General features: G+C 37.0%; 1 protein-coding gene across 1 annotated transcript in view; it reads right to left on the reverse strand.

Annotated features, from left to right (window-relative positions):
• The window catches only part of LOC125232330 (tubulin polyglutamylase TTLL5), a 51,055-nt gene that overhangs the window by 24,855 nt on the left and 1,485 nt on the right, over positions 1-24,715 (reverse strand). Inside the window, exons 2-8 of the mRNA XM_048137957.1 lie at positions 10,859-11,001; positions 10,099-10,206; positions 9,618-9,782; positions 8,311-8,367; positions 6,318-6,500; positions 5,636-5,781; positions 2,547-2,764 (exon numbers count right to left, since the gene is read on the reverse strand). Coding sequence (XP_047993914.1) covers positions 2,547-2,764; positions 5,636-5,781; positions 6,318-6,500; positions 8,311-8,367; positions 9,618-9,782; positions 10,099-10,206; positions 10,859-11,001 — 1,020 coding nt within the window. The remainder of the gene's footprint in view (positions 1-2,546; positions 2,765-5,635; positions 5,782-6,317; positions 6,501-8,310; positions 8,368-9,617; positions 9,783-10,098; positions 10,207-10,858; positions 11,002-24,715) is intronic.

Genomic DNA, 24,715 nt, shown 5'->3' on the forward strand with positions numbered 1-24,715 from the left:
ATTTGCCACATGGATTTGGACGCATTTTGGCTCTTTTCTATTATGTTTTGATAATGGTCGTATTTAGTCTGCCTAACGAGCTCGTTATATTTTCTATGTGTATTATTGATCACTTGTTTTAAGCATTCGTTATTTGGAAATGCATTACCAATTATAATAATGTCAAATAAAAATGATTTTAAATTAAAAATATCATCTGATACCCAGGATTGAATTTTACTATTATGTAATTTTAATGGAAAACAAATGTCAAAGTGATTTCTAATAATATTTATAGTAGATGTCGCCATCTGCGCAGCCTTGCGACCTCGGCGATTCCACAGCTCGTTCCAGTTTATACTATATAACGCTTCTATGAAGGCAGCTCGATTGGCATGAGTAAACGCGCGCGCCAGCCGTGCCGGCGGCGGCGGTGCGCGAACCTGGTGTACACAAGAACTTACCTCTAGAAATGGTTGACTCTCTGGCAGGGCAAATGCAATCTCAAAACGTGAGTTTTGGGACCAGACCAGGCTATATGACCTTGAAATCCTTGGCACCTAGTCCGCTTTCTTGCGTAGCTTGGTTTCCTTTAAACGTTTAGTGATTTTCAATCATAATCTTACCTGGGAAAGTGGTTGACCCTCTGATAAGGCGACAGGGACCTGAGTACGTCAGGTTTGGGGTGTAGGCCGCACCACAGCAGGTTATTTGGCCAAAACCGCTCGAAATGAAATCCTTCGCATCCAGTCTCAAAGACTACTGTTCGTATCTAGGTTTCCTTCATTTGTGTAGTGATTTTAATTCATAATCTTACCTGGGAAAGTGGTTGACCCTCTGATACGGCGACAGGGACCTGAGTACGTCAGGTTTGGGGTGTAGGCCGGACCACAGCAGGTTGACGTCCTTGGCGTCAGGCACGGCCTCCACGAGCCCGTGGGCTTGCAGCAGTCGGTGGAGGAGGTTGGTTTCTATGTTGACTAGTTTGTGCATGATCTTGGTACAAAAACTTACCTCTAGAAATGGTTGACTCTTTTTAGTATAAATCGGTAAACGTGAGTTTGGGACCACGATCACTATATGATGGAAATGATGATGCGGTCTACGGTGAACTCTTTGGCAGGGCTTTAAATGTTTAGTGATCATTCATAAAGGTGAGTTTCTGATACAGCGACAGGGACCTCAGTATCAGGTTTGAAATGTAGGCCGGATTTCAAGGTCATTTGGTAAAACGCTGGAAAGAAATCTAGTCCGCTTTCTTTCGTAGCTTGGTTTCCTTTATTTGTTTAGTGATTTTAATTCATAATTTTACCTGGGAAAATGGTTGACCCTCTGATACAGCGACAGGGACCTGAGTACGTCAGGTTTGGGGTGTAGGCCGGACCAGGTTATTTGGCCAAAACCGCTCGAAATGAAATCGTTCGCATCCAGTCTCAAAGACTACTGTTCGTATCTAGGTTTCCTTCAATTTTGTAGTGACTTTAATTCATAATCTTACCTGGGAAAGTGGTTGACCCTCTGATACGGCGACAGGGACCTGAGTACGTCAGGTTTGGGGTGTAGGCCGGACCACAGCAGGTTGACGTCCTTGGCGTCAGGCACGGCCTCCACGAGCCCGTGGGCTTGCAGCACTCGGTGGAGGAGTTTGATTTCTGTGTTGACTAGTTTGTGCGTGATCTTGGTACAAGAACTTACCTCTAGAAATGGTTGACTCTCTGGCAGGGCAAACATGAGTTTTGAGACCAGACCAGGCTATATGACCTTGAAATCTTTGGCACCTAGTCCACTTTCTTGCGTAGCTTGGTTTCCTTTAAATGTTTAGTGATTTTCATTCATAATTTTACCTGGGAAAATGGTTGACCCTCTGATACAGCTTGGGATCTAGTCGTCGTTTGGGGTGTTCAGGTTATTTGGCCAAAACCGCTGGAAATGAAATCCTTCGCATCCAGTCTTACTGTTCGTAAAGGTTTCCTTCATTTGTGTAGTGATTTTAATTCATAATCTTACCTGGGAAAGTGGTTGACCCTCTGATACGGCGACAGGGACCTGAGTACGTCAGGTTTGGGGTGTAAGCCGGACCACAGCAGGTTGACGTCCTTGGCGTCAGGCACGGCCTCCACGAGCCCGTGGGCTTGCAGCAGTCGGTGCAGGAGTTTGGTTTCTATGTTGACTAGTTTGTGCATGATCTTGGTAAAAAACTTACCTCTAGAAATGGTTGACTCTCTGGCAGGGCAAATGAGATCTTAAAACGTGAGTTTTTCAGACCAGGCTATATGACCTTGAAATCCTTGGTATCAGGTTTCCTTCAAATGTTTAGTGATATTCATTCAGTCTGAAGGATACCTATGTTCGTATCTGGTTTTCCTTCAATTTTGTAGTTACTTTAATTCATTTTACCTGGAAAAATGGTTGACCCTCTGATAGAGCGACAGGGACCTGAGTACGTCAGGTTTGGGGTGTAGGCCGGACCACCGCTGGAAATGAAATACTTCGCATCCAGTCTCAAAGACTACTGTTCGTATCTAGGTTTCCTTCAATTTTGTAGTGACTTTAATTCATAATCTTACCTGGGAAAGTGGTTGACCCTCTGATAAGGCGACAGGGACCTGAGTACGTCAGGTTTGGGGTGTAGGCCGGACCACAGCAGGTTGACGTCCTTGGCGTCAGGCACGGCCTCCACGAGCCCGTGGGCTTGCAGCAGTCGGTGCAGGAGTTTGGTTTCTGTGTTGACTAGTTTGTACGTGATTTTGAGGAGACGGGCGGGCATGCAGTTGCTTTCGAGAACCTGAAAAATTCAGTCTTTATAATACGTCCAAAAATACCAGGGGGGTTACCATGACGTACTAAAGACGTTCAGTTTAAGTTGAGAGAAAGGGACACAGCTATAGCAGTTACATAGCTCCGTCCCTCTCTCTCAACCTAAACTGAACGTCTTTAGTACGTCATGGTAACCCCCCAGGTCAGAAGTACTCGAAACCGACGAGCGTGTATGAGAAACGTTATGAAAGTGTGTGAAGCGAAAGTGATTTGTCAGGATCGTAGTAAATGGAAATCCGTGATCTCTGCCTACCACTCTGGGAAGCAGGCGTGATTGTATGTATGTATAATACGTCCCATTTGTCGCAGGCCTCTCAACGCTTATGTTTATACTTATTATCTTAATTTACTTGATTTTTTTTCACTATAAATGGGTTTACTCATGGCCAATTGGCCATAGACTAGCCGAGGCGAAGATGAGGCCTACGATGGAGCACTGAAGCGCCTGTTCACCCTTGATTATACACTCTGTTTTTATTGAATTCCGTTAACTTTATGGGATGGTTCTTTAGATCAAATACAATTAATTTCTCTAAGAAACTAGCGTCTTAACTCTTACGGTTATCGAGTTAATAACTAAAAAAAAAAAATACTGAACACGTGTGTGACAGCCTTTACCACTTCCCAATGTTATTTGTTTTGACATGTGCCATCAATCACTTGACACTAACTTGAATATTATTCTTAAGGGTCTCTCACACTAATTAATTAATTTATTATGTATGAAAACGATGAAAAAAAAAATGTTTTGCGAATTTAACTAAAAGTGTTATACAGGGTGGTTCCTGATAACGAACCTAACGACATGTCGAATTTAACGGAAAACAAAAAAAACACGGTGTATGAGCTGGGAAATATAACCGCGTACTTAGAAATAATCTTTTTGTACGTGAAAAATAAACTATAAATAAATAAATAAGAATGACGTCAATTTCGAAACACCCCCCCCCCATCTATCATTTACCGTCATCCGCAGACCAAACTAAATTTAGAATGACGTAATTTATGGACGGCCCCTAAATTTGAGTATTAGGTATATGACCCAAACTGTGGATACTTTTGTTGACAGCCATAAAAAATACGTAATTCTCGTATAAACTATTAAACACCTCAAATATTGTCAGTATTAATACCAATAGATAACAACTTCATAAGTAGACAAGCTATCTCCAAGTAAGTTGACCATGAAAATCCTATTAGCCAAGAGATTATGATCAACAAGCATAAAAACGCCTTAATTGTGAAGGCCAACGATAGTACTCGTGGTCTGCGGTGTCAAACAAAAAGTATTGTAAGAAATGTAACAAAAAAGGAACAACACCTTAAACTGGTGACTCAATCTAATACCATTAAATAATTACATTTTTGTAACTATATAATTATTCCCATAAGTGTAAATTGTATGATTACAGGAATAACTAAAACTCATTATTAATTAAAAAATAACTGAACGTAAATAGACTTTATTTTGGTAATCAAAATCTAGAAAATCACTTTGCTAATCCGCGATTAGATAACGTGTTAGGGCCAGTTGCATCGACCACATTTGACAGACACATCATCGTCACGCAGCAGACGTCTATGGAACTTCCCATACGATAAAATTTTACGAACGCTTCAACGGTGACAGACGGTTTGATGCAACCGGCCCTTAGTCAATCAGTGCTAACCCGTTAAATACTTGCTTGCGTATTTTTTCCCACCCTCCCACCACAAAAAACAAACACATGAGGAGTGTCTTTTCAAAAGGGCTTATTTCCATTTTTTCTTTTTTTTAACTATGAATGCAGTTCTTTTTAGCATAGAAAATTACGTGTTGTTTTGAGATTAAAGCTCAAAAAGTCTCGCCTTGATCTTTAAAAAAAAGGGTAACATCAAAGTTTAGAACACATTTTGAAAAATGTGTAATGATTATTTATGTGGTTAAACCAATGTATGTAGTACAACAACATTGATATCAACTAACTTAATACAAAATCCAAAAATAAAATAAAACTTTTTTAAAATAATAACATTTACGCTACAAGGCCACAACAAAAGGGCTTAATTCCCAAAAGTTCGCATCAAAAGTGCTTAATTCTCAAAAACATATGGTAATTACATATTTATTTAGGTACACATGTTACGTTCGGTGTAATCATAGCATTAACGTCAACTTACAATATTACAATTTTGCAAATTAAATATTAATTTCAAAATCAATACCGTTGAATTATGTTTTTCTCGATTTCCCAAAAAAGTACAAAGTGGAAATAAGCCCTTTTGAAAAGACACTCCTCAGATGTAGTGCGAAAAGGGTTTCCTTCGTATCAGCCAATGTCAGTACATCTTGTACTGAGACTGACTGAAATAGCATGACACGTTCGTACGTTTCCGTAACAATACTTCGAAAGAACTACACTAGAAATAGTTTTATTCCCCGTGCCATGTACCTCTACAATAAAGAGTTTAATGACACAGACCTCTTTAACACAACTCTTCGAGGCTTAAAAAACAGAGTTAAAAATAAGTTCACAGGTGTCGACTGTTAGTTTTATTTTTTATTTGTACCAGTAACAAGCTTAGCTTAGTTTAAATAGTTTAATCATTATCTATTTCCAGCATGGAGGTAAACGTCTTAGTGCTTGACATACCTACATAAAATGATAAAAAAAGGTCAGCGCTAGGACGTCCCTCCTCTCTTTCTTTTATCCGTAATATCCGTATACATTAAGTTAGATAAGTTACCAAACAGACTTAAGTATTTGTTTTTTGAGTGAAATATTGTCAATCATTCACCGTGTTCGAAACGAAAATCGTTTATAGTGAATACGCACGCTTACCCACTTTGTGAACATACCTTAACGCTGTCCACCTCTTTGACTAGTTGCTCCGAATCGTCGCTATCCAGCGGACTGCCTATCTGGAGATTTGTTGTGGAATTTTTCTTATTTATGACTGTTTTTCTTTTGTTTTTCCCTTTGTTCTTTTTGGACTTTTTCTCTTCTGCAAAACAAATGAAACGTGTCCTTAAAGAAACAATTATTTTTAAACGAATCATTAACAAAACAGATGTAGAATACTGTGACGTCACTGTTTTAGATTTCGCCGAGTTCGACGAGGCCTGGGAGTGTAGTCAGCTAAAAAAGTGGTTTACCACTTTTCGACCTTATGTGTTTCAAATAGAGTCGAAAAGTGGTAAACCACTTTCTTGGCTGACCGTACGTGTCGTACCGATATAAGTACAGATATCCTGCATAATTATTTTCCATTGTATTTTTTCGGAAACTTTCGTATTTGTCATGCTAGTTCGGTCAACGTTAGTACTTACTGTACTGAGCCCGACTGAAATAGCATAACTCATTCGTGATTTTCCGTGAAAATACGAAGGAAAAACATTTCCCACTACATCTGTAGGTACTATTTTACTCTTCAACAGCTGGCCACATACCCAGACCCAGAGCCGAAAAGTGGTAACATTAATTAGCTTAGCGGGTCGAAAATTAACCCTTTCAGGCCACAGTGCAGAAAAGGATATTTACCGACAGCGGGAGGTGGGGGATCTTCCGGTGGTTTGATGTTCGCTGTTGTGTTCTCGATGTTCTCGATGTTCAAAGTTTTCTTCAGCGTGATCTTACTCAAGTCGTTCAACACATCCTCTATATCCCTCTTATGTTCCACCGTCTCGTGTCCCTGCTCTTCTATGGATATTGTCTCTGGTACGTCTGAGTCAAGGATACAAGTTTATTATGCTTAGCGACAGTTGAAATAAATCATAAAGGCCGGTGCACACCGTGTTTTATCTAAGGCCATGTGTACAGAGGGTGGCCCAAAAATATGTTGACAAACGTTTGTATAATTATTTTTCTGTCCTTACATGAATGATTGTCCTACAAATTAAAATGTGAAACCTTAATAATTTTTGAGCAAATAAATCGAATCGTCTTCAAAATATCCTACTTTGGCTTTGAAGTACAAACGCAAATATTAGAACAAAAAATTAACTATATGCCGCTGCACCTCTAGTATGACTTTCGTCTAACTTATTGCGCGTATAGCTTGTAAAATATCATATGTTTTGTAATCAGTAAACGGTTTTAAGATTGATTACAAACTATAATGTATAGTTTTAAGTTAGGTGAATTTAAGTAAGTAGGCTGAAACGTATCGGGCTTACGAATCTGGAAAAAAATGTTTTTACACATTGTGCAAACATTGCGAAATGGACATGAATGCTGTTGAAATATCCATGGTGAATGTAGAAATATACAATACATATAGGTCCAAAAATATTTTCGGTAACTGAGGAGTGTCTTTTCAAAAGGCCTTATTTCCACTTTGAACTTTTTTTGGGAAATCGAGAAAAACATAATTCCACGGTATTGATTTTGAAATTAATATTTAATTTGCAAAATTGTAATATTGTAAGTTGACGTTAATGCTATGATTACATCAAACGTAACATGTGTACCTAAATCAATATTTAATTACCATCCAGAGGCCGTGAGTTCAAGTCTCACCCAAGGCAGACATTTTCCACTTTTAAATTTATTCTAATTCTAATATCCTAACGGCATCGATTGCAGACGTTTCTGCTAATCAGAAGTTAAAATTTAATTACCATATGTTTTTGAGAATTAAGCACTTTTGATGCGAACTTTTGGGAATTAAGCCCTTTTGTTGTGGCCTTGTAGCGTAAATGTTATTATTTTAAAATAGTTTTATTTTATTTTTGGATTTTGTATAAGTTAGTTGATATCAATGTTGTTGTACTACATACATTGGTTTATCCACATAAATAATCATTACACATTCTTCAAAATTTGTTCTAAACTTTGATGTTACTCTTTTTTTTAAAGATCAAGGCGAGACTTTTTGAGCTATAATCTCAAAACAACACGTAATTTTCTATACTAAGAAAAACTGCATTCATAGTTTAAAAAAAAGATAAAATGGAAATAAGCCCTTTTGAAAAGACACTCCTCAACTTCGATATTTTCGTTTATTTCGACTTCCCTATTATTTGTCAACATAATTTTGAGCCGCCTTGTAGTAATATGTATGGTTGAGGCACTGCTGTGCCCCCCGATATGGTGGGCCAGGCGAAATTTTGGGTCAACATTGCGCCTCGCGCGATACTTCGAAGAGCGGTTAACGTTCACAACTTTCGAGGAATTCAACTGCCATTTCGACCGAGAGTTCGGGAAAAAATTGTGAATTCAGTCATCGCCTCCCGTTTCATATTTCGTCAGATGATAATTTAGAAGCTACTTGAATTATGACCCAAAACAATCGTCAGCTTGTTGTATATCGCGGTGTAAAAACCTTAAGCCCTGCTGACGGGTTTATTAATTGGTCCGAAATAAACTATATATATTATTTTTTTATTAATCGTGGCTGTTGACCACCATACGAGGTACCCGAGAGGCGATGGGTCATGGGTAAATGTGTGTGTGGCTCGGGATCTAAGAGGTTCTTATGTCATGTGCGACAGCCCGGTGTGCTCCAGCCTTAAAAATTGGAGCGAAATCTTACCCAATATATCACGGGGTAATGGGGGCAAGCGGTAAATAATGCGTTTTTCACGACAAACTGAAAAATTGGGAGAAATCTGAATGTAACATTAAACACTAGTCATACTAGTTTTGATGAGTGTGAAAAATAAAAAATACAGGTACTTGAGGGGAATGAAATTTTAAATCGCGGAATCTAAAATGAGATATCTAGCACGTTTAGCCAAACCTCTTAACCTATAAGTATGGTCTACTGGGAAAAATCATCTTTCTGACCCTCATAAGGATTGATTTGAACGTGTAGTAAGGTAATTAGGTGAAGTTAGCTAAGAAATGAGTGAAATGATTGATTAACTTATTTGACTGAATACTTAAATACCTGATTCACTGACATGTCGAACGATACGTCGTCTGGAAGGCGAATTTGTTGCTATTGCTAAAGGTTTTTCTGATTTTGTGCATAACGTTGTTGAGTCTGAACTAGTCTTGACATGTTTTTAACTGCGTCACTATAAATATCGTACCTGATTCACGGACATGTCGAACGTCGTACGCCAGTCCAGCGAATTCGTTGCCATTTTCGAAACTTTCCGTGACTTCGTGCATAATGTACTTGAATTAATTATTCAGAGACCATATTCTTAAATCCGCAATCTGCATGATGTTGGGTCGCATGTGGGTCTCTGGGACTAGACACCTGACAACATACCTGGTTCACTGACATGTCGAACAACTTACGCCTAGCCGGCGAATTTGTTGCTACATATTTCAGAAAGCTTCCAGGAGTTCGTGCATGTTGGGTTTGACCATAAAATAAGGTGCTTATGTTGGTTACTAGAACTCTGTAGAGGGGGTCCAATTGCCAATCCTGAGACGCTGAAGGTGACATACCTGGTTTTCTGCCATGCCGTACAATGTACGTCTTGCCGCGGAATTTGTCGCTATTGCCAAATGCATCCCTGACTTCGTGCATTTTGCGGTTGTGTTTGTGGCGCTTGGAAACTAGTCGAGACATTATAGACGTTAAACTTTCGTGAGACATATTCAAATATTTAAATATACGGATGAACTCACGTTCATAGTTCGAGCTAACATTTCGAGTCATATGGCGAGCCATTGCTAGGCATGAGTACAGTCAACCAATTTGAATTTAGGCCACTCTAGAACTCTTGTCTTATTTAAACCGTGTTCCATTTGCCATAAGAAGTCACATTGACGTTTACTGTGCAAAGGTTCTACAGTGGCCTATGATTCAAATTCGTCGACTGTACATCCGTATATTTAAATAGTCGAGACATGTTTATTGGTCGAGTTACACTGACAACGTACCGGATTCACTGACATGCCGTACGACGTACGCCTGGCCGGCGAATTTGTTGCTATTGCCAAAGGTTTCCATGACTTCATGCATTATATTGTTGGGTTTGAACGTGTGGGGCTCGGGCACTAGGCGTCGAGCCATGTTTCTGGCTTTGTTTAATAAGATAGCGGTGCCTGAAATAATAATATAATGGATGACGAGTTTCATTTCAATTTTTGAAAAAATGAAGTTTAGCTAGTGCAAGGATCCAAATCCTAAACTATGGTCAGCAAATCGAATACGGGTTCTTAATTAGAGCCCATCAGAAATCGAATAAGTAGTGCTTTTTTACTGTTTCTTTTTTGTATCCGACATAAGATACCGGATCGGACAGGAATCGCTCAAGTCTTGTAATCCGACTCGCGACATGGAACGTAAACCTCGTAAACTTAATCGCTGTCTTCATTCAGCACACAATTCATTAAATCTATACAGATTTTTTTTGTTTACCTGTGTTTTGACCGGTGGATTTGGTGGTGGATTCCATGGAGGGAGTTCGGGAGGCCAGGACACATGATCGGAACACGAGGACCACACCTTTGGAGCCCAGGGGTCCGCCTAAAATTATACGTTGAGTTAGGCTATTGGGTAAGAGGGTATCAAAGATTTTGGTGCAACTCCAGACGAGCAGTCGATGACCTAGCAGAACGCGTCATTTTTATGTGGGGCGATTTTAGCACCACATTTATTTCGCAATAGGGTATTTTATCGGAGCACAATATATGGCACTCTGTCCGTATCTATAGTTAGAACCTTGAATGTATTTGTATATAGCAGGTTTATTGTAAACATTTTAATCTTACGAGAAGTAAGATACTTCTAAATCTTCCCAAAAATCATGCATGTAGCAAAATGCTGAAAATCGTGTGCCCATAAACGATTGCCAGATAAACTTTTGAGGCCTTTGAAAACAACAAACTTACCTATAGGCGCGTCATTGAAAACCTTTTAGGCCACGTCTTTGGCTCGGCTAGTCTGTGAGCACAGTATAATAAAGAGTACTATCGTACAGTATGGCCACTCCCGCTCCCCGCTGAAAGTGCCGCCCACCCCCTCTCGGTTTATACCGGTCAAAAACGCGACCAGTCAAAATGATCTGTTTGATATTGATTTGTACCTGTCAGCATCAGTTGAGGTTGAGTTGGTCGTCAGAGTGTGGAAGATGGTCTAATTCCCTTTACTAAACATTATAGTATTATAGTAAACGTACCCGAAAGCCAGTCGGACACACATGCCTCCTTATTGTCCTTATCTCTGCCTGTATTGACTTCTTCGTCATGTGTTTTCATACTGTCTTGCGTTTGAAGGCCGGAGGTAGACGGATTCGATACTCCTGATGATAGGACATGTGGACTGAAATATGGAAAACTATTAGAGGTATGAAAAGAAGGGTGAATCCACGTGAAAGTAACGTGAGTCACGACTTCATTGCGTGTTTATTCGAACTACAGCTGCAAATTAAAGGATCTATGCATATATCTGGAAAGTAACACTTATTTAGAGATAGATTATCACTTGAACTTGCCTCGTCAATAAATGGAACATGCCATAAAATCGTGACTCATGTTAAATATGTATTCTTGCCGCGGATCGATCCAGAAGGAGAAATACTGAACGTAAATGTTTGCTTGTTCTAATATTAAAAATAGCAGTAGAACTATTGAAAATGCACCGTGTTGGATCCAAAAAATTCAGCTTTACAAAATCAAAATTGAGCTTTTCTTGTTTGTAGCGGAGAATTAACAAAATAAAACAATAGGAGAGGGAACAAAAACCATTTTTTCAAATGAGTTATAATATGAGAAAATCGGTGGAAAAGAATGTTTTGGTTGGTATGAGTTGGAAGCCTTCTAGATTTGTAAACAATGGTGTAGTTTACATTAAATAGTAAATACATATTACGTACCTACAACAGGTAAAGTGTAAACAATATGTCAAGCCATAGAACTGATGGACATTAAACGTTTGAGAGACATACTCAAATATACAATTGTATTCACGTTAATCGCGATTAGCGACATGTTTCGAGTCATGTGCAATCATGAAGTCTAGCCGCCCAATGGGTCTCTATATGACTCAAAACATGTCGCTAATCGCGATATATTAACGGGAAGTATATCCGTATATTTAAATATGTAGGCCAATTTAAATCCTATAGCTTTACCATAATAACATGGAAACTACAAGCAATTATGGACCACGATAAGCGTATTAAAACAAGCAATATGCAATTAGAAGTTGCATGCCGAGTACAGTACCGGTAAGTGTAAGACAACATAGCTCCGACTTGGCACAGACTCGCTCGGTTAGAAAGACAAAAAGTAGCCTATGTCACTCTCCATCCCTTCAACTATCTCCATTTCAAAATCACGATAGTTAGTCGCTCCGTTTTGCCGTGAAAGACGGACAAACAAATAGACACACACACTTTCCCATTTATAATATTAGTACGGAATAGTATGAATTATGGATTCCTACAGTAATATATATATGTTACTCTTCTAAGGTCGCAAAATTATACGACACGCTCTTTTCCCTCTACAAATAAGTCCGTAGGGTGCATTGGGGTAATTTCGAAGCACAGAAATGCTCGGGTAATTTCCAAAAGGGAATCTTGATATGATGGACATCATGGTGATTTTAAGTGACTTTCGAAATTAGACGACTTTCGTTAACCCAATGGCAGATATTTTTGCGGCTCCCGAAGAGTAACATAATTATTATTGAAGGTCACTGCTCTATTATCTAATGTAGCATATGTAAATTTAAAAGAGTACATAGAAGTTAAAACATTACAACATCGAAAGTCGTCCTTTTCAAATCATTGTGTGAGGAAACTAATGCAGGTAAATTTAAACACGACATAGATGTTGTCACATTTAAGTCGTCTTTTTCAAACATATCAAGTCTTTAACTTTATGAAAGTTTATAAATAAAAAATCTGTTAGGGTTATAATGTCCTTTGCAAATGGAAATACCTATGTAATTTGCGAGAGACGGGCGACTTTTGTAACTCTATTAATATGATTGTGTCAGATATTTCTTATAAAGAATATAATTATTTTAAAAGCAATAAATGAGGATCAAAAATTCATATGTTCAAAATTTGACCTTATTTGTAAAGCTTCTCTAATCAAATATCAATGCAATTTATGTCATTAAGGAAATTAAAAAATTGTTGAAAACATGTGTTAGTCTAAGATGGTGCAACTAACAGATTCACACGTGCCACAAACGTATGCTAATACAGCATGTGCGAGCATATGGTCAATGGGCGATTGTGCACCAAATAAGGTCACCGATTTGACGCGCTTGACGGTGTTCAATAACTTTTGACCGCATGTTACACCGACGCGTAATGATGAAGTCAAGATGGTAACAACATTGGTGCACACGCGGAGACAATAATCTATGGAAATTGATATATGATTAAGAGGCGATTACAGGTACATAAGTATAGGTGAAATAAGGTCACCAATTTGTTGCACTTAGCGGTGATCAATAACTTTTGACCGCATGTTACGCTGTTGAATAATGATGAAAATTCGAACAGACATATGGCTACTTTATTAGTAATTATTTAACATTAAAAATAAGGAAGTAATAAGAAGATATTGTAACCGGATTACTATCTTTACATTCGCGGCAATATTTTATTTGAATCCAGCAGGGTTAGCATTAGCACATGCTTGCCGCGAGAGTATGTCGCCAACTCGCCATGTCATTAATACAATTAGAAGAAGACGTGTGATTTATCTCGCGGCGATATACTCTCGTGGCAATCATGTCTCATGTGCTAGGCCTACAGAATAGAGTTTTACCAGTTTTCAGGTATTCCTGGATTGGGATGCCATTGGCACATTGCATTGCATTCTATTATGTTTTAACAAACGTACCGTACTAGTTTCAATACCTGTATTAAAATTACGGTCTATTTAATTGTGTAAGCAGGATAAAATGTAAAAGGACTGGCCTATCTTTCATTGTGATGTAAAAGGTATTCCATGACTGGCATTATCTATTTAAACTTCAGCTACGTATAGGTTTTCCTAAACATGGTTTAGCCCTGACGATGAACGCTACGGTGTAATAGTCAGAAAGGGCACGGTGTTTTTACACTTCGCTATTAAATATTACGAAACTGCTACTTTGATTTAAAATTATAGACAAATGCAATGGACCACGACCTCCGATACAGATGGAACATTTGTAGTAACTTATAAAACAGTGGTACTAGAAGTTAGTAACTAGTGATGTGCAAGTTGCGGAAACTTTCCAAAAAAATCTTTCACGAAAAATAAAGGGAATCTAAATTTATGAAATGGAAAGTTTCCGAAGATTTCCTATGTAAACATTTCAGAATTTTGGAAACTTTCCGTCGGCACATCAGTAGTAAGTACAGTGGTTAACACAATTATAATTAAGAATGGCAAAATATTTCCTTTAGAAACTGTGATTTATTCTGTATTTTACAGGTTAGCTCGTTAGTACAGATAGTTAATTTCGTATCATATAAGATTTATAATAATTATGTCTGTTTATATTGTCGGGACCATTAGAGTTTTGCCAATAAATACATAACAAATCAAACATAACTTATACGCGCACGCTTAAATTAGAAAGTTAAACAATTAATAAACCTTATGTTTCTCTACATAAGACAGAATATTTACAATTAAACTATTCTTATATCATTCATTGTTGAATTATTTGTAAATAGGCAATATTATATTGTGCAGTGACATCTGAATATATCGTAATTGCACAGGTGTGCTATATTTAGGCATGATATAGCCTGGCACACGAATACTTTACTATTGTTGAGTTTATGAGCGTTACTTACATTATACAGTCAGCATTATAGAGGATGAAATAAGAAGGACCGTTCAAACATTGCACAGTGACTTTTGAGGTCATAATGACAACTTTTATTACGGGACCATATTTTATAAAGGGTTTGACGAAATCGCGATTTTTCAAAAAAATTTGGCAGTTCCATAGAAATGAGCAATATCATGACAGTCTTAAAAGTATGAAACAACTCAAAAGGCTTGTGTTTTTCGACAACGATTTACAAATACATTGCCCATTGTCGATTCCAGCATTCCATAAATGCCCTTACCGGGATTCGAACCCGGGACCACGGCTCGGATAGTATTCATGATAAAAACACAATCCTGTACAGTCAACCAATTGGAACCCTAGGCAACTTTACAACCATGTCAAAATGAAAAGCAGTAAGAGATTTCCTACAATCTGATTTATAACGTCACTGCATCGTCACTGTGACATAGTTACAGTGGCCTAGGGTTCCAATTGGTTGACTGTACAAAAAAGTATTTGTTTCACAAAAAAAGAAAATAAACAATATATGTAGCGGAAGAGTCCGTAGGCTGACGGTAATCACAAACGTGTTATATTTATTAATGAACATGAGTTTTTTGCAATCCCCCATACATTATGTATGAGTCCGACTGCAATATCATTATAATTAATTAGACATCTTGCGAGCAACCTGATTACAATGCGTAGGAGGCGATGTCGACGTCTCTGGCGATTAGCTTTTGACAAATAACTACAACACGACAAAACATTTAAAATAATATCTATTAATTTAACAGTGGAACCCATAGGCACGTTATACCATACTATGTACCAGTTGTACCTAATATACGTGTAACAGTAAATATTTATTTCTCAAACATGCAATGAAATATTGTCTTTACGTTCCTTAAAATGGGCTGGGAAGTATCGCTTTTTGGGCGAAACAACTCGAGAGGACTGTAAAGGGATTTCATATTATTTTTCAGGCCTAGGCCTGCAAAGTAACTTTTTTTTATAAAATACTAGCGACCCGCCCCGGCTTCGCACGGGTACTATACCTACATGTAAACCTTCCTCTACAATCACTCTATCTATTAAAAAAAACCGCATCAAAATCCGTTGCGTAGTTTTAAAGATTTAAGCATACATAGGGACATAGGGACATAGGGACAGAAAAAGTGACTTTGTTTTATACTATGTAGTGATTGTCCTTTAGAGCATTTTTTTTTATTTCATTGTATGTTTGAGAAAAGCACTATACATGCCTCGGCGTGAAAACGGATTCCCGGCCTCGTATCCCTATCATATACCCACTTGGCCGGAAATCCTCATTTTCCCGGCCTCTGATGTTATGTACTATTGCATAAATAAAACATGCTTGAACAATAAATTCTATCGTAACCGTATTCAAACTTTCCAGGCTACAGTAACATTTATTGGCCAAAACTTTTAAACAGATTGATGGATGAATCTAGGCCAGATTAATATCAAAAGCTTTAGATACTGTATTTATTACCTATAGGTCGCTATACTATAGTTCAGCCGACCGTCTGGCACCAATGGTGGATTGAGACCTAATCTGGGCACTATTATATGACGTCACGCAGCCACTATCATTAATCTCATGATAAAAATTACATATAAGCTAATAAATATTTCAAAAAATTACATTTAACCCATAAATGCATGAATTTTTATTTAAAAGAGATATTAATATATGTAGACAATGGTTTTCTGACTCTGGGAAAAATAATAAAAAAAATATTTAAGATCGATTTCTATACTAAATCAGTGTTAGAAGTTAAATAGGCCAAATCTTATTTATATAATAAATAAATCGTAATTGGTAAGTTTTATTTAAAAAAATAACTACTATTAAAAAGGTACACTATTTGTGGAACCTCTATGATAAATATATGTTTAAACATAAACTAATTACTAACTCCGAAAAAATCAGCCTAAATCACATACTAAAAATCGCCATCGTCCTGTTTTTTCACACTTTTCCGCCATTTCCTCTTAATCCTTAAATAATAAATAGTAAATCATTATTTTTTTTATTAAATAATAATAAATAATGAATAATAATTAAGCAATAAATGTGATTTTGGATAGCTACATATCGAGCCACGGGCCATCAAATATATGATGCATATAATATACATCACCATGCATTTAAGGGTTAAATCTCGTAGCTATTGAATAAATCATTGTACTGACACTAAGTTATCCATCTCACTGTATTCGCTATAGCTCGGCGGCCGATCGTCTGGCACCCATGGTGGATTAACACCTAATCTGGGCATAAATGACGTCATGCAGACAGACATGTAGAATAATAAAAGCTGGTAAAAGCATTTCAATGCAAGAGAAGATTGAAATTTTTATTAGAGGGCACTGAACTCATGATATAAATGGAAAAATAATACATTTGTTTGTACAGTAATAGACATATCTGTACAAATGATCATAGTGATATATATTTCGTGCTAAATTGTGTAACTCAATCTTTACTGGCCTTACATACGTGTGTGGTGTGTGATGGACGATGGTCAAATAACGTGTGGGTTCGAGTCAAACTCTTATATTTGTTCTTTTAGTGGCACTAAACACACTAAATGTTTGTTTACTTAATTACAAAAGACTATTTTCTTACGTTGACATAGTCTTTCGTATCTATCATAGATGAAACGCAAATACTATTAAAAAGCCATCAATCAATCTAATATCAGATGACAAACCTATTTCCGTCTCAGGAAGTAATTTGGCACATACTGATTCGACGCAGGATAACAAAAAAAGTGTCAATAAAGTTGATTGAACCTTCTACTTTGACAGCAAAAGAGCGTAAACACCGTAGTACCACAAAGTTGATACGCCTGTTTGTAACAATGAGGCACCCAAGCATCTAATGCTGGCGTCTTACGTAATTTGAAATGGGCAACTACTTTCCAAACCTCTTATCTCATACTGTTGACTTCAAAATATCAACTATATTTCCGTAACAATAGGGCTATTTACCAATTAACTTTTTGACGGTAAATGATGTATGTATAGTAATGGTTAGAAATTGGTATGCATTGAGACATCGGGTGCCCATATTGGACAAGTGGCATTATTTTGGACACATGACGAAAGTGCCCATTATTAGCCGAGCTGGAAAATGGGGGTAATGATTTTGATAATGAAAGCGTGGGTGTTGGGGATTGATAAATTTATTTTGGGAGTACATTCGGCTGTGAGTATTTGACTTGGGTTTATAAAAGCTTGTGATATGATGATCAAAATAAGTATTCTTTTAAATCTAAGTTTTTATCCGCGACTTTGTCTAGTGGTAGAGTATAATAATGTTCGGAATAAATATTATCTGGCCCTTGCCCCACTAATGTTAAGAAGGTGGCTCTTAGAATACTCCTTCTATGACATAAAAGATTTCTTTGACCTACCAAATAACTTATATTAGAATAAAATAATAATTATGTATAAAATCAAATTAACAAATCTAAATGACATATCATATGTAATATAATCAATGAATGCATCTTTCAATTAAAAATTCGAAATTATAACTAGACTGAAATTGTAATAATCTTAATGTAATTGCTGTTAAATAATTTTATTGATGAACGTGTAATATTTATAATATTATTAATAAAATGTCTATGTCTATGTCTATGTCTAATGCCATCTTCAAACATACATAACGCATAAAATTGTAAATAACAAAGTCGAATAGTCGTTGACCAAATGATGTATTATGACAACTCAAACTTATTGATTTATTAGCAGAGATTTATTAAAATCGATAGTTGGCTAAGTTGGCTTTACATAGGTGTGAATGAAGGTGAATGAGTATGTTGTAACACTTGTAACACCATTATTAGAGGTAAAGGTCTTGATCTTGATTTGAATTTAGGTGAACAAAAAGTTGAATTTATAAACTTCCTACTTCATTTGTTTTTCTTTTCATATTATAGCAGTAATAAAAGGAAAACACGAAGACCCCGTCGTTAAAAAGTTTGCAACATCGAAAAACAGTTGACATTTGAACTTTATTAACTAGGGATACAGTGAATAATTGATTGACTTTTCCACTTTTACGGTTGTTATGCGTGGAATAGGTAAACCGCAATGTAACCATGGAAACGGCTTCTTTTATTAAAAAGAGATGGTTCTGTTTTTACAATTTTGGTGATTATTTTACCTTATTTTGAAACGACTTATACTATATTATTTTGATACTTATGATAGGTTTTCGTATATTTAATTAGTATAAGTAACTTAAATATCGATTGACAAAACTCACGAGTCATAAAGGTCTTTCTCCAGTTGTCTCCAAACGCGTATGTTTCTGTGTTCCACCACCACTATATTCACTTCATGTACAGGCATAATCATTTACTAGTTCAAAACTTTTTACGAAACTCAAATTCATTCATTTCTCCGTATACAACTATGTTTTAAATATATGCAATTTAGGCTTAAAAAAAGGGCAATTAGATTCGTCGCACGCGCAAAATCATCTTAACTACAAAATCGTAACCCCATGATTTTTACATTACATTTTCTCTCTTGTTCTACACATTATCTCAAGCTTTCATTCTAACAACAGATAAAAAATATATTAGAAATTTCATACAGTACGGCTAATTTTATTTACTACCGGCTTCTTCTACTACTTCTGTTATTTGATTTAATATGAATGAATAATTGCACAAGAATAAAGAAAATTTTGCAAGATTTTCTTCATGTTCAGTCATCGACGAAAGATGTTCACTATCTCTACCCCGAATCGCACTGTAAGTGCCATTTGGTGACAATAGTCCAATTTTAGGGTTCCGTACCTAACAATGGGAAAACGGAACTTTTATAGTTTATAGGATCACCCGTGCGTCTGTCTGTCACAGCCAATTTTATCCGAAACTATTTAAACTAGGCTATACTGTCTCCGAACCCGACATGTTCGCGTTTAAACGTCTAAACATTATCTGTGGTGTCGTGAACGTTGCCTGCATTTACATTTGTATTGGGGGACATCCCCCCAAAATGACACGCAACTTCAGGAAAGCGGTGTCAGGTGGGAATGAGGATTGCCAAAATGTCGGTTGTTTACGGAAAGGCGTGTTAATGCTCAGCACGGGAAGAATGGTCGCGCGATAGACGATAAAATATCAGGCCGTCCCTATCGCACTTACAAATAGTGCGATAGGGACGGCCTGTTTTATCGTCCTACTTGCAGCTGTTTATTTTATCTACTTTCAGGAGAAACATACAGACAAGATAGACAGAGTACTAAAATAATAAAATATTATAGGACATCCTTACACGGATTGAGTGAATCCCACGGTACTCACGAGAGCCTACCGTAGGCCACGGTAGGCTCTCGTGAGTGGTGGGCTTGTGGTGTGAAGTACTTACATTAATGTTTAGCCATCGTATTTTTACAGTAACTTCCGTATTTGTTATGCTACTTCAGTCAAGCAAAGTACATTTTAACCCCCGACGCAAAAACGACGGGGTGTTATAAGTTTGTCTGTCTGCGTGTGTGTGTCTGTCTGTGGCATCGTAGCTCCCGAACGGATGAACCGATTTAGGTTTAGTTATTTTTGTTTGAAAGCTGAATTAATCGGGAGTGTTTTTAGCCATGTTTCATGAATATCGGTCCATAGTGGACTCGGGGGTTTTTTCAAAATTTTAATTTTGTGGTTAGATTATTGTACTGACACGTTTGTGCATTTCCCTGAAAATACGATAGTATAAGACTGCAACATATGTCATTGAGTATTTTTTGGATTTTGTAAACTCATACGTAATACCTACGTTACATTTGAAATATTTTTGGTTCGGCAAGAAATGAACCAATGAATAGTTAAAGAAATAATATTGGAAGTTACACTAATAGGATCGTCTCTATTCGTCAGCAACACCATCATCAGTTCCCGACCTAAACCTTACTGAACCGTCATAAGGTCTACCTACAGTCCGTTACTCCCACAGAATACCTAACCAACGTACGCTCGGTACTTCACACGAACCAAGTAAAAGAGTAAAAGTGTCTGCGGGTTCCCATGGCAACGCGATTCGGGTATCGATCCAGGAAGCCACTGACAATAGTTGGACCATGTGTCCTTGTAATAAGGTTAAGTATGTGGGAAATTGTAACACGTGTTGGAGCTGAGCAGGGACAGTTAATGGACAGGTTTGAAACAAAGGGGAAGGTCATGGTCGTGGGGGATCGTATGCAGATCGCTTAGTCACTTCCCTTTTCACAGGAGACTTGAAAGCGAAAGGACTTGTATATGTAGAACTCTCTGAGAAGTGAGAACATTCTTCTTTAGATTGATGTGGAACAATAAAAATACTACGACTGATGTGCAGAACATCTGTACTTATTTTAAAATTTGGTAGACATTTCAGTGTCCCGTCTATTTAAGGTACCGTCCACACTCAAGAGACGCATGTCCGCCGACGCGGAACGGACGTCAGCGCCACGCCGCCTTAATCTAATTTAAAAAACGTCTCGTCAGTACATTTTGTATAGGAGTTACGTCTTATCCTGACTGCCTTCTACATATACCGTATGCACTTCATTATTGTCATTTGTAGTTACATACAAGTTACAATGAAAGCTCTTTACGTTCGAATCTATTTCCATAAATTCTATTTCCATCTTTATGGCAACATTTTACTGTCGTTTCTATAGCTCAATTCCTGTGCAAATTTCATAGATATCACTAGGTCTATGCACCGTGTCTGGCCCTCCATAGCACGGATAAAATTCAGTCGTAATAATATTCTCCCCTACCTGAAAAGCAGTATCGTTACCATCGATTGTGTTAGTTGGGCCTTGTTTCGTTTATATTACAATTTTAGAGGTTCAATAGGACCATATCTATGGACTGAGTTTGTAGGAACTCGAGTCTATATTTGATGAACTTGATTCGTTTTTGTTGGACCCAGATTAACCTATTATTATTATTTACTAGTTTTTGCCCGCGACTTCGCTCGCGTTAGAAAGAGACAAAATGTAGCCTATGTCAACTCTCCATCCCTTCAATTATCTCCACTTAAAAATCACGTCAATTCGTCGCTCCGTTTGGCCGTGAAAGACGGACAAACAAACAGACACACACACTTTCCCATTTATAATATTAGTATGGATTAATACAGAGGTATAACCTTATATTTATAATGGTCTTAGGATGTCGATTAATCGCATTTACGAATCTCGTGTTACATTAAAAGGTAGATTATAAGAAATGTCTTTTTGTAAGAATAACCATACAAAAACAAGCTATTTTGTAAGGACATTCCAAGGTAAATAATTTATTAAAGGCTCGTATCCTATCAGCTTTTTACAATCGAAGTAATACCGTGTGAAACCAGCTCGTTCGTCAATGTGGCTATAAATTATTCTACGGTACTGAAATAGAACTAATGGTGAAAAATTAATACATTAGGTGCGGCTGGGCAGGGCTTTTTCAAGGTTATAGTTGTGTTCGCTTTTGTCTATCGACTTCCGTACTAGAATAGCGAAAATACACTTTCTATAACTTACTACGATTTTTAGGAATGTTGCAAATTTGGAGGCTTTCTTCGCTTGAAAACAGGCGGTAAATTTAAAACTGTAACCTGATTATTTCTCACAACTTTGTCAATTTTGCATGTTTGACTTTACACATAAAAGAAAATTATATAGAACTTTTCAAGAACCAAATGCGCTTTTCATATAGTACTTAATAATTTTGTAAGAACTTTGTCTGTGAACCGAACCGCGAAAAGATAAATGATAATTTGGTCGTACTTTTTGTAAACGGGAAATAAAGACTGTATCGTTAAATATGGAGACAACTTTGAGTAGCCGTATTTATTTGCTATTATATTTTTTTTATAACAAGACTTGGGCTTAATAAGGCACATATTAAGGTACGCATTTTGTCCTAGAAACTCCACGTAAAGCATGTGGTTTAGACAGCATTGACTTAATCCTCCCGAGTACCAATTACGATTTCGGACAAATGCTACTAGAAAATTCACAAAATGCGTACAAGACGACACAATTGCGAAAAAAAATTATGCAGTGCGAACCTCAACGACACGTGATCCACAAAGCAGAATATCTAGACATAGTCTAGACACTGTTATTTTTAAAAAATAAAGTTCATGATCTGTGTATGACGGCCATATAGAGAATGTGGCATGGCGCTTACACTAACTCCGACTTTGATGTCGAATTTAACTATCGTACACTGTTTATATCGATCTGGTTTAGGCACTGTTCAAACACCGTGAATGTCTATTAGACATTGGCCTATGCCTAATTTTTTTTATATATTTCTCTCATCCTGCTTGTATCAAAAATTTACGGCAATCCGGAACGCAGCTCAAAAATGCGTTTTTTTAAATTATATAAATTCACCGCATTTATTCTGCAAGTACCCAATGAACAACCATGAAGAGGACTCTTAAAAAATATATTTTGGCAGCATATTAACCTTTGTTTGTCGAAACCGTACAAAGAGTCTTAGAGATATTCTCAAATTAAGCCAGATTAGGGGTTGTCCGAAATGTATTTGCTAGACCTTAATGAAAGTGCCATAAAGTCCCTAAAATCTTATCTTATACTATTAAACGAGCAATTCTTGTATATTTATTTATTTATTTATTTATTTATATATACCGACGATCTTAGAAACCGCTCTAACGATTTCGCTGAAATTTGTTTTGTGGGGGTTTTCGGGGGTGAAAAATCGATCTAGCGTAGCCTTAGATCCCGGAAAACGCGAATTTTCGAGTTTTCATGAGTTTTTCTTTCGCATTTGTAAACGTAAAATATGGTCCTTAATTTCGCCGCGCGCGCAGCGATTCCGCTTAGCTCAGTCGCACGAGGTCGGTCTAATGTACGCAGATAGATCGTAGGTGTCAGGGTTTCGAATCCCGGTCAGAAATTAAGTTTTTGTTTTTTGTCTTTTTTTTTGTTTTTGTATTTATAAGAGTTTTTTTTTTATCTAAAGACGTGATATATTAAAATAGAACCGAGCGAAGCTCGGTCGCCCAGATATTAAAAAAAATATCAGACCTTCTTATATCAAATAGTACGTACCAATACCTTCAGATCATACTCTCGGACCATAATAATACAAAATGTCAACATTTAGACGAGGTTTGTTTTGTCCCTATAATTAACGATACAGTCCTTATTGCCCACATGAAATATTTATTGAAATGTTTGTTTAGACAAAAGTACGTGTTTGTTTGCAAAAGTCCAATTTTCTGCAAAAATAAGTACAATGCTCAAGCAAAGTCTTAGATAAAAGATAGATACTGGTTTAACAAACTAGTCAAAATACTGATCAAAGGAGATACTGGTTTAAAGATATGTAACTACAATTTTAAGTTAATATATCCAAATGTTTCATTATAAACATATAGATTTTTCCTTTTTTTATTGTGGAACTTAGGTACAATTCGAAAATTATAAATGCAGACATCAATCGCAATGAAAAAATCAACAGTGATCGACTCTGGCCAACGTGGGACTCGAACCGACATCTTCGTAACTATCAGTCCAAATTTAAAATACCCCCTGTTATAGTGAGTAATTACCTAATTATAAATCTTCGCATATCACGCACATAACCTGGGTTTAGTCACTCTGAGTCACGGGCGCAGTGGGACTCGTGTGGGCCAAATATGGCGGAGGAAGACTGTGTTGAATATTTTGATTTTAATTTATGAGTTGTTTTGTGTTATTTGACTAGTGAAGTTCAAACACCGCGATGTGTGTTTCATCATATCATATCATATTTATTTGATACAATTTAGGTTTTAAATATAATTATTAACATCACAAATGGTGAGTTGTTACCGTAGTTTATGGATGTTTTTGCTCTTGCGGGTCTCATGCTGATTTGCTAATCCTTTAAAAATATGTACCTAGCTATCTTTCATGACACCCCCCCCTATTGCAGCCTGTGCTAATTTTCTTGACCATTAAATGGAAAATAAGTCCTTCTTTATAAATTTCAAGAAAAATAACGGTCACTTTAACATTATTTTACGTCAGTTTCACTTAGAAAGCTATGAAATAGGCACTAAACTTACATTTCTAATAAACTGTTGTGCTAAATTTCCAAAAGTTACATACTGCGACAGCTTTTCTATAAAAAAAACCGGCCAAGAGCGCGTCGGGCCACGCTCAGTGTAGGGTTCCGTAGTTTTCCGTATTTTTCTCAAAAACTAC

Source organism: Leguminivora glycinivorella, chromosome 13 (genome assembly GCF_023078275.1).
Source record: "Leguminivora glycinivorella isolate SPB_JAAS2020 chromosome 13, LegGlyc_1.1, whole genome shotgun sequence".
Taxonomy (NCBI): domain Eukaryota; kingdom Metazoa; phylum Arthropoda; class Insecta; order Lepidoptera; family Tortricidae; genus Leguminivora; species Leguminivora glycinivorella.